General features: G+C 40.1%; 1 protein-coding gene across 1 annotated transcript in view; it reads left to right on the top strand.

Annotated features, from left to right (window-relative positions):
• Positions 1-3947: 3947 nt before the first annotated feature.
• Positions 3948-11072, top strand: part of NEK11 (NIMA related kinase 11) — a 230692-nt gene continuing 223567 nt past the window's right edge. The window contains exon 1 of the mRNA XM_044915659.1: positions 3948-4205. Coding sequence (XP_044771594.1) covers positions 4036-4205 — 170 coding nt within the window. The 5' untranslated portion in view covers positions 3948-4035. The remainder of the gene's footprint in view (positions 4206-11072) is intronic.

The raw sequence follows: 11072 nt of genomic DNA, 5'->3' as shown, positions 1-11072 counted from the left end.
TGTGTGTTACTAGCTTTTCCTTTGGCCTCACACTCCAGTATGGCTCGGCATAGCACTGTCTTTATTTAAAACCATGAGATTTTGTCAATCATGGATTTCTTTTGCATTAATTTTGATTTTTAAATATACCGCATTAAAATATATTTATCTTGATTACAGACTTTTGGGGTACCCTCTTGCATTTTGCGCCCAACTCATTTCACCCTAATTTTAGCCCAACCCTCAGCACCTTATCCGGCATAGCAGTTATTTATGTCTTGTAAAGCTTATGCGAACAGAGGCCATGTCAACTCATCCTAAACCAATTACAGGACCTTGCAACAGTTGTTGAACAAAAGCGAGCTGGATAGGAGAAAGGCGCACAAAAGGTCTGATGTTAGTAGTCAAACACAGGCCTTCATACATCACGCCACCAACAACCCTTACAACTCGCTACCCGGACCAGCAGCAGAGCCCACCTGCATCTTCCTCCCAGAGCACCAGCCCTTCCATTAAAAGACTGCGGGAGCCTCTGCTGGAAACGCCCGCACATGAGACTCCAACCTCAAGAGCGGGAACCGGAAGTCTCCGGGTATGACGTCACTGGGAAGCTCGGTTTCATGAAGCCACTGGTGCCAGACTGCGCCTGGGGCAGGTGCTCCCGGGCCTGGAGGCGCGAGGTCGCTAAAGGAGGGCCGGGAAGTAAGCTCCGAAATGGCGGCTGTCAGGTTAGGAAAGCCAGACCGGTCGGGCCTGAATCGTCTTTCCCCGCCCACTTGGGTCGGCGCACACTTCCGCCTCGGGGACCCGCACTGGGCCGCCTAGCTCCGGCTTCCCAGCATGCCCCACTCTGTCTCCCTGGCAACGGTGCACAACAGCGGTGCCGGGAGGTACTGGAGCTCGGCGGCGCGGCTGCACCTACGTGAGACCTGCCCAACATACGTCCCAGTTACGGGTGGGACTGTGGGCATGCCCCGGCCGCCGCTCCTCCGCCCTCGACACCGAAAGGTATGCGAAAGGCGAAGGGCGCTCCTCGGGGCGTGCCGGGCTCCCCGAAGCAGGAAAAGGTGATGGCTTCAGGCCGCCCCAGCCGGGATCCGCATCCCTGGGCCTCCATGCCCGCGACCCCTTCACTTCCCTCAGCTCCTTTCCTTCCGGATCTGCTCCAGTCTCCGGAGAATCAGTGTTGCCGGCGCCTCCTCCATATAGGTTAACCCGCTTTGCGAAAATGTAATTTTTAAAAAGTTGAGGCAAGGAATGTTCGTTAGACCTTTAAGGTTAGCGTTCTACTTTAGCAGAATCTGGTGTCAAATCTGCTTCCTCTCATTTATTAGCAGTGAGAGAACTACTTGACTTCAAACTGTGATACACTCTCCTTCCCTTGCCTTTTGCCCCCAACCAGCTAGTTTTACCTCCAAGGGTCAGTTTGCAGGAGGTAATCTCTCACCTTTCTCACGGTTCCCATCCAGCTTTCTAAATCTTCTCTTCCCTCCTCTCACCATCCCCCCCCCCCTTTTATTCCCTCCCTTGGTCAACAGTCGGTGTGCTGGACGCTTGTTTGCCTTAACAAAACGTATTGAACGCCCACTCTATGACGGGAGCCAAGGATACAAAGATAGGGTGTTTTCCTGGAGCTCAACTTCATTCACAACCTTCATGAGGTGGGGGCGAGGGAACGTTGACAAACGAACAGATAGTTCTAGAATCTAGATGGCAGGTGACCTACTAGGGTAGCTCTGTGGTTGCACAGAGATTAATGGAATCGATGGCCTAAAGGTGGACTGGGGAAGGGGGTGGCAGGGCTGAGTCTGGGAACCTAGTCCCAGAGTGCTCTGAGGGCCTGGCCAGACTGCTTAGATGACACTGCTGGGTTTAAAAGCTCATTTACAAATAGGAGTCCCTGGAAAATTCGACGTCTCAGAACTATTCTGTCCTTCACTAAACAGGGACCGTTATCTCATCCCTAAAATAAGGAATATTATTGGGTGATCGGAAGGGTTCTTTTCGGTTGAAAAGGCTGTGAGTCCATATATTTTTCTTAACACCTTAATTTGGCCAGCAAGTAGCACTTTTATGGGAGCACAGAAAGCAAACAAAATACACATGTAGAGGCCTGCTCTCCAATTGTTTTTTCAATAGTAGATTTCACTAATATTTTCTGTGATCTTTTTTTTTTAAGGATTTTATTTATTTATTTGACAGAGAGAGAGATAGAGAGAGCAGGAACACAAGCAGGGGAGTGGGAGAGGGAGAAGCAGGCTTCCCGCTGAGCAGGGAGCCCGATGTGGGACTCGATCCCAGGACCCTAGGATCATGATCTGAGCCGAAGGCAGACGCTTAAGGACTGAGCCACCCAGGTGCCCCTATTTTCTGTGATCTTGATAATCTGACATAATTTATTTATTCAGAGATTTTGAGGTATGGGCCCCAGCTCTGAAGTTCCAACCCAATGCTAATGTTGTTTTAGTATGAGCTCATAGCCACCAGATGATTTGGTTTCTTTCTTCCCTTTTTTAAAGATTTTATTTTTAAGTAATCTCCACACCCGACATGGGGCTCAAACCCACAACTCCGATATCAAGAGTGGCATGCTCTACCCACTGAACCAGCAAGGCACACCCTCTTTTTAAATTTTTTTTTTTAAGGCTGGTTACTAGAATACTTCTCACTGGCATCAGGTAAAACTTAACTGATTAATGCATTATTTCAAGAAGAAAAATGCTGTAAATGGACATTTACTATTTATGCTTAAATTTGAGGATTTTTGTGATTGTCACCACCCTGTGAAGCTTGTTGGTCATATACCCCAAACTATACAGATAGCATCTTGTTTTATCATTATATACAATAAGTTTTTGTGTTATAGCTTTGGAATAGTTGAATATGGAAACTTGACTCCAAGGCATAGACAGTCTTCAATTTAAAATCATGTTTTCTTAGATTTTAAACAAAACCTACTTTTCATGGTAACTAACAAAACATTTTACATTTTGATGAAATAAAAGTGGCATACACTCATATGAAACAGTCCTACTTTTCATAATCCTGCTGTATATTTATAGTTCCTTGAGGAATTATAACACATTTATATTCAGCTATCATAAAATACAATTTGTGGTTTGAACCGCATTTGCACACTTCTTGTTTCCAATCCAGAGTGATTACTCTATACACAGTATGTATAATAACTTCAGAAACGACCAGAATTTGTTTAGGATGGGAAAAAAATTTGTTCTGAAATCTTTATTCCTCTTCACATCTATTCTAATAAGTGCAAATACCATGGTTTAACGTCTACAGAAAAAATTCTATGCTAATTTCTAGTTTAATCCGAACTCACTGTTTGTTAATCAAAACAGACATAAGATGGGAAGAATTACAAAAAGATTGATGCAAATGTATAAATTTAAGGAAATTATAGTGTTCTTATATTTGGATTTTTTTAAGAAGTAGGTGGGGAGTATAAATCTTAAACAGACTGTTTAACTGTAACTCACTTTTGCCATATTTGGATGTATGAGGGAAGGCTCTCTCCTTTTTTTGTTTTTTAAAAGATTTTGTTTATTCATTTGACAGAGAGAAAGACAGTGAGAGAGGGAACACAAGCAGGGGGAGTGGGAGTGGGAGTGGGAGAGGGAGAAGCAGGCTTCCCACTGAGCAGGGACCCCAATGCAGGGCTTGATCCCAGGACCCTGGGATCAGGACCTGAGCCAAAGGCAGATGCTTAACAACTGAGCCACCCAGGCGCCCCAGGGAAGGCTCTCTTCTTGTGGAAAGACTGTCTTCTACTAGAATCTGCCAGTATCACTACCTTTTAACATTTTTCTCTCAAGTCATTAGTGTGGTGTCATTGAATCCACTATTCAAGGTGCAGGTATCAATGTCAAAAACTTATACCTATTGTTAGGAATACTTCAGCATTCTTTGGACCTGATCTCTGTCTTTTCACTTTTAAAGGATTGACCGAAGCTACTTGGATGAATTTGGCCATTTTCTAGGAGACTTGAATGTTAAATTTCTATATACAAATAAACCAGTTCTCTCTTGTTTGGAGCAATGCTGAAATTCCAAGAGGCTGCTAAATGTGTGAATGGATCAATAGCCATTTCTACTTATCCAAAGACCTTGATTGCAAGAAGATATGTGCTTCAACAAAAACTTGGTAGTGGAAGTTTTGGAACTGTCTATCTGGTTTCAGACAAGAAAGCAAAACAAGGAGAGGAATTGTAAGTAAAAATACTTCATACAAATTTTGAGTTGGCTGCCCTGTATGTGTAGCTCTTAGCTGATTAAGAACATGGAGTACCATTTGCTCTTTGCATTTAAGAGTCCAAGAATTTAGTAAGCGAAAGAAAAGCTTCTAGAATGGTGTCCTCAGATAAGATTTTTAAAAGCATTTCAGCAGGTGAGTGAAGTACCCAAATGACCCAGAAAAGGGAAATGGGGTAGATGAAGTGAAAATATCATTTTTATGCGTACCAGAATCTCAATTACACCATCTCTTCCACTTAACTTGATTGGGACTTCTTGAATGAGAAAGTAAGAATTGTTTATAATGATGGCAATTTTAGAAATGTTATGAAATGCAAATAAATGATAATTCATACTAGAGGTGAATAGGGGGTACTAAGGGAAATACGGTATTAATTTTTTTTTGCTTCTATGAAGGAATTTTTCAAAGTCTATAGTTATACAGCTCACAAATTAGACATTTAAACCAAACAGGGGCTCCATCTAAAATTAGCTTAATAATATTGAGGACCCTCTTGTTACTTCCTTTTCTTTGATTTTGATCGGACCCTTAAACTTTCATAGTAGAGAAAAACTCATAATGCTGTTGGTTGGTATGTCTGTTACAGATAAGGATGAATCTTCCTTTCTAGCTCGAAGTTGTTTGAATTTGCTACAGTGAAAAGTTAGTTAGAATTGAAGTTCAGATGAGAAACTTGTACATCAGAAACACAGGAAAAATAGAAACCAGAAGGAAGAACGATCCAAGACATCAGTCCTTAACTCCAGAAAAACAGACTTCCATCCCATAATCTATTCTTTTTTTCAGAGGTTTTGAGGCTACTCTAAATTCTTTCAGCTTCTGCCCATTGGATTTAAAATCAATGTGATAAACATTTTCTACTTCTTAACATTACATAGGAATTATAAAGGTAAATGTTGATGCTACTATTTTATTTTCAAAATCAACTTTTTAAATGGTCTCTATATCCAGAAGTTTAAAAAGTAATTATCTAGAATTCGTAGTTTTCAATAAATTCCTGCATGAAGGATAGTGACAGTGCTGGTACTTTTCTGGTGTCCTTAGAGCATACTTCATGACTCCTATCAAAAAGAATTCTTCTCCAGGGCGCCTGGGTGGCTCAGTTGGTTAAGCGACTGCCTTCGGCTCAGGTCATGATCCTGGAGTCCCTGGATCGAGTCCCGCATCGGGCTCCCTGCTCGGCAGGGAGTCTGCTTCTCCCTCTGACCCTCCTCCCTCTCATGCTCTCTGTATCTCATTCTCTCTGTCTCAAATAAATAAATAAAATCTTTAAAAAAAAAAAAAAAAAGAATTCTTCTCCATAAATCCTAGAGGTACAATTCCAGCCATGTAGAACAGGATGATAAATTTCTGAAAATTACTAGAGTACCTTTATGGAAACATTGAGAGTAAGACCTAAATCTGACCCAGAATGTGTAAAAGTCTCATTGTAAGTGATGTGGGGCCACAAGCAAATGGTCAAGAATTCTTGAGACATTTTCGGTGCAAAAAGGTGCTTTTATTATAGCAACAGGGTTAGGACCTGTGGGCTGAAAGAGCTGCACATTGCTGTATGAAGCTGGTGGTTTTATGGTTAGTGCTCAAGGGGGAGGGGATGAGCAGGGAGCATTAGATCATAAATGTTTTCTTTGAATTTCTACTTGTAAAACTACTTTTGCAATAAAAAAAAAAAAAAGAATGTAGCAGCCAGTATGCATTTGATCTTTATCGAAACTGTGCAGGCTATAGGTCAGCCTCTGGGCTAAAGGTGAATATTTTTCTGCTTCTATCCCTGATCATAAAGACTATATTTAATTTTGGTTTCTTCAGTGAGTGAGGAATGTGAAGAATTTTAAGGGAATTCGGAGGAGGGCTAAAAAGTTGAACAAAGGGATGCAAATTAATATATATGAAGACCAAACTTGAAAGCTTCAGACTTGAGATGGTGGGTGAGTAAAGTGTGTAGGTGTTGGGGGGCAGGGGGAGAGAAATGAGAGAGGAAGGGGCTGTTTGGTTGGGAAGTGATTTGTCAATAACTTTTCCTGTACTTGCACTACTAGTCTGAAAACACCTAACTTGAGCTGAATATGGCAGATGAAGCCTAGGTGTGTGGAATGAATCCAGTAGTGAGGATAATTGACAAATTATTTTATACCAGGAAGTCTAGTGTAGAATCTCTTGAAAAAGAATCATCATCATCAGAATCTCTACAACGTATTACATACAGGCTACATTCAGCCTTCAGATGTGTTTTGTTTGGCCTGAGTAGTGTTTCTTTTTTAGTCTAAATTAGTTGCCAGTATTTTAAAAGGGCAGTGTTGTAAAAATCGAGCTTTGCATTTCTCTTGGGGAAAATACAAACCAAAAGATTTGGTGACATTTGCTGACACATGGGCTGGAGGTGGGTAGCAGCCGCCCCCGTTAGTTAGACCCTGTGCTCTTTAATTAGCCACGTGCTGCTACTCTTCACTGTCTCTTACATGCAGCTGTATCACACCTTTCTACTACCTGCCTGTCTTTGTAGACATTTGATTTTAGATCAATTGATTTTAGAACTCTCTGCTAAAATCATGAAGAATCATGGCTATGGCTGCTCACAAAATCCTAGAATGCTAGAAGGAAGGCTGTAACTTGTCACAGTTAAGACCCCAGGCTTTGGAGGTGAACAGGTCAAGATGTAAAGCCAGTCTTGTACTTAACTGTAAGATTAAGGTTATGCAGGGCGCCTGGGTGGCTCAGTTGGTTAAGCGACTGCCTTCGGCTCAGGTCATGATCCTGGAGTCCCAGGATCGAGTCCCGCATCGGGCTCCCTGCTCAGCAGGGAGTCTGCTTCTCCCTCTGACCCTCCTCCCTCTCATGCTCTCTGTCTCTCATTCTCTCTCAAATAAATAAATAAAATCTTAAAAAAAAAAAAAAAAAAGATTAAGGTTATGCAGTTTCCTAATCTGAGCTTTAGTTTCCTTATCTGTAAGATGGTTGTAATACTTCATTGGATTGTAATAGGGCTAAATAAGATATCTATCTATCTATCTATATGTATAGAACATCAAGATAAATAGATATTATATAATAAAGATTACATAATATATAAATATAAGATATATTTATAAATAGATAAAAATATATTTGTAAATAGATGTGTAAAATATAGAATATTATCATATTACCTTATGGATATCATTCAATAGCAGTTGAGATTCATCTTATTTGTAAATAATCCAAGTTAAAGGAATAATTAAAGGAAGCCTAATAAAACTTTATCTAGTCACCACCCAATAACTGCAATTGGCACTCTATTAAAGTGGAAGTTTTTCTTTTGCATTGTACTTTTAAGAGAGAAATCTCTCAAAGCAATCTGATCTCAAGGATGTGATTTTAAAATCTTATTTAAGGATCTTTCTTGAGACTGTAGCAATTCTGTTGTCATCTCTTCTTTTTTATCTCTCTGACTGTCCAAAAGCAATTGATCCTCAGAATGTTGACCTTTTAGCTACATAAGATAGCAACTCATCAGTGATTATGTTTAATACATGTACAGAAGCAGAAAACTAAACTCATATTTTTTTAGATTCTTTCTCCAGAGTGTTAACAGTTGAATCTTCAGTTTGTGAGCAAAGCACATTAATTAGTACCACCCATTCGCCAAGCAATTTGATTAGATAAGGTTTTAAATTATGCTTTACATATTAGGCCAAAAACATAGGGAATTAGTTAATGTCAGAGATGGGTAGAAAATAATACTTTCTAAAAAGATTTCTATGATGTTTTGAATGCAGTTCCCTTAATAGATCAGAGTAGGTCTGACTCCACACCCCTGATCTTTTGAGATTATAAGGAAAGTGTATCATAACCTTATATACCAGACTGTGTCTTGGTATCCCTAGTTAAAAGAGTGACTTGGATATACCATGAGTCTGAGATGGTCCATAGGACACTTATTAATATCCCATGTGAAATCTAAGTTTATGTAATATACAGTTTTAGATTTAATCAAAAAACTTGACAAATAGGAATAGCTATTCTTTTCCATCACAGTATTGCAATTTATCATTATGCCACTTGGGGGCAGCACTCTACCATTGACATTTTTCGTATACTGTGAATTTGTGCATTTTAATTACAATGCAAGTACCACATTCCTTTATATTTTTATTGACTTTCTGCATTAGCTATGGGATTAGAAAAAAGCTACAGGCATGACATTTGATTAATGTGTGTTTAGTGAGAGTTTTCTTTTTGGCATAAAGATCTGGCATTCCTTTTTTAGTTATCACAGTAGAATAAAATTAAACTTAAAATGAGTATTGAATGGCACAGAGGTTTTTTTTTATTCTGCATCATGAAATTTATAAAACAATATTTGGGAATATTTTCTTTCATAATTATAGAAACTCTGGTCTAAGAAATGTAAGGATATGATAATGTTAACTCATATTCGTAAATAAATACTGTTCTAATTCTACTTCATAATTTTATATTTTGGTTAAGCTGTCAGACTCTTTTTTTAAGCAAACCCACAGATTTGGATGAGCTAAGAAGTTCTTTGGCCCTTAGCATAGTGCATGTAACTTAATAGAAAAGAGATGTTAAGGAAGTAGGCTTACCCTAAGATGCATGATTAAACTTGCACATGATTACTTATACATGATTAATCATGGCCACAGTTGCAATGACTTTCAACATTCATCTTATCAGCATAGAATTCTGGTTATAATGGTGTTTTAAATTTCACCAACTTAAAATACAGTGACATTATTATTTAGAGCTGATTTTGTGCTGTAGTCTTTTAGTTTGTCAACTCTTAATTTATATATTAAATCTTTGCTTTGTACCAAGCACCAGTGAGGAGACTGAAGCAATAGCAGCTAAGGCTTGGCCCTCAGGAGCTTCCAGTCTAGAAGAAAGATAGAATTAACATACATAAAACAACTAGCAAACAGTGTAATGTTTAAACATCTGTGTGGCAGGTTGCTCTCAGAGATGTTGGCCACTGTCCAGATCCCTTCCTAGCTACCTATGGTCTTTATTTTACTAGTTTCTGTGCATTATCAAGAGCTTTCATTTTTTCCCTCTTAAGTCCTGTCCATGTAAATATCCAAATATTTCCTTCTTTAACACTGTACCTACACATTGGCCTTTGCCTAAGTATGGTCAGCATGGTTAACATGGAAATAGTTTCTCTCTCCACAGAGCATTTCTTCTCAATATGAAATGTCTACAGCATGAGATAAGGACTGGAGTTAATCAGAAGAGTTACCAATCCTTAGAGAAATGTCCTCAAACCTAGGCCCCTGCCTCCTGGGAGAGCTTTTAGGCCTGTAGTAGAGCAGATTTTTACAAGTCCTAACAGGCAGATTTCCCACCCAGCCACAGAAACAGAAAGGAGGAGAGGAGGCTAAGAATTGCTGCTAGAATTGGTCACACTGACACCAGAGGGGAGAGGTCCTTAGACCTTAAGAGTAAAGGAGGTAAAAAGTCATAAAGGGGGGCGCCTGGGTGGCTCAGTTGGTTAAGCGACTGCCTTCGGCTCAGGTCATGATCCTGGAGTCCCTGGATCGAGTCCCGCATCGGGCTCCCTGCTCGGTGGGGAGCCTGCTTCTCCCTCTGACCCTCCCCCCTCTCATGTGCTCTCTCTCTCTCATTCTCTCTGTCTCAAATAAATAAATAAAATCTTAAAAAAAAAAAAATCATAAAGGGGCAACAACAATAAAAAAATAAATTAAAACCCACAACAGTCTGGGTCCATTATTGTCAGATAGCTCTCTTAAGCCCAGTCTCTCTTGAGAGCATCTTAGACTTATGTCCTAGTTCCAGAATGTTCTATTGAGGTACAGTCATCAATGGGGCTGGGGCCAAGGGGGTCAGGATCTTTGAAGGACAGAACCATCTTTAAACCACCACACTAGGATCCAGTCTTCAGCTCTTCACCTTATACCTAAAGACGGTCAGTGTTGGTAGGGGCTCATGTTAACTAAATTCAGACAAGACAGATCTGTAAATCATGATGCCACTTTTTTTTTTAAGGATTTTATTTATTTATTTGACAGAGAGAAAGCACAAGCAGGGGGAGTAGCAGGCAGAGGGAGAGGGAGAAGCAGGCTTGCCCCCTGAGCAGGGAGCCCGATGCGGGGCTTGATCCCAGGACATTGGGATCATGACCTGAGCTGAAGGCAGACGCTTAACCTACTGAGCCACCCAGGCACCCATGATGACATTTTTTAATTCAGGGCCTAGAATGAATAGTCTCTCTTTTCATGTGCCCTTCCACCATTTTCTGATGCGAGTTCTGGAGAAGATGAATATCTAATCAGAGGTGAAAATATAACCAAAACGAAGTAGGGGGAATAATTAGACTATTCGCTTAAGCCAAGTAAATGATCTCTTCCTCATGACAGAGAACATCGTTCCAAAGTGACCATTTTTCTCCTAACTGTCAGACCCAGAGTGTATCTCCTGAATAGCTCTGGATGCACATACATTCAGTTATCTTTAGGGTACCTCCTTTTCCTATAATGAAAGTAATGTGCATACATTTTATAAAAAGTGCAGGTGTGCATAAAGCGGGAAAATAATCTATAATTCTGCCACCCAACTTCTGGTGTTTTCTCTGTGTGTTGACAAATATTTATTCACTCTTCTAAGGAAACATATGGCATTGGTCACAGTGGTTGCCTCAGAGAAGCAAGGGAGGATGAGAGTGAAGGAGACTTACTTTTCACTGAATCCTTTTTATACATTTGGAATTTTGTACCATGTGTAAGATAAAACACCCATAGAATAAAAAAAAAAAACAAAAAACTCCACATGTTCATTCAATGACTGTTGATCAGTATTTGCTGAT

This window comes from Neomonachus schauinslandi, chromosome 1 (assembly GCF_002201575.2).
Source record: "Neomonachus schauinslandi chromosome 1, ASM220157v2, whole genome shotgun sequence".
NCBI classification, from domain to species: Eukaryota; Metazoa; Chordata; class Mammalia; order Carnivora; family Phocidae; genus Neomonachus; species Neomonachus schauinslandi.
Note: the sequence above shows the minus strand (reverse complement) of the source record. Positions and strands in the feature narration are given on the sequence as shown.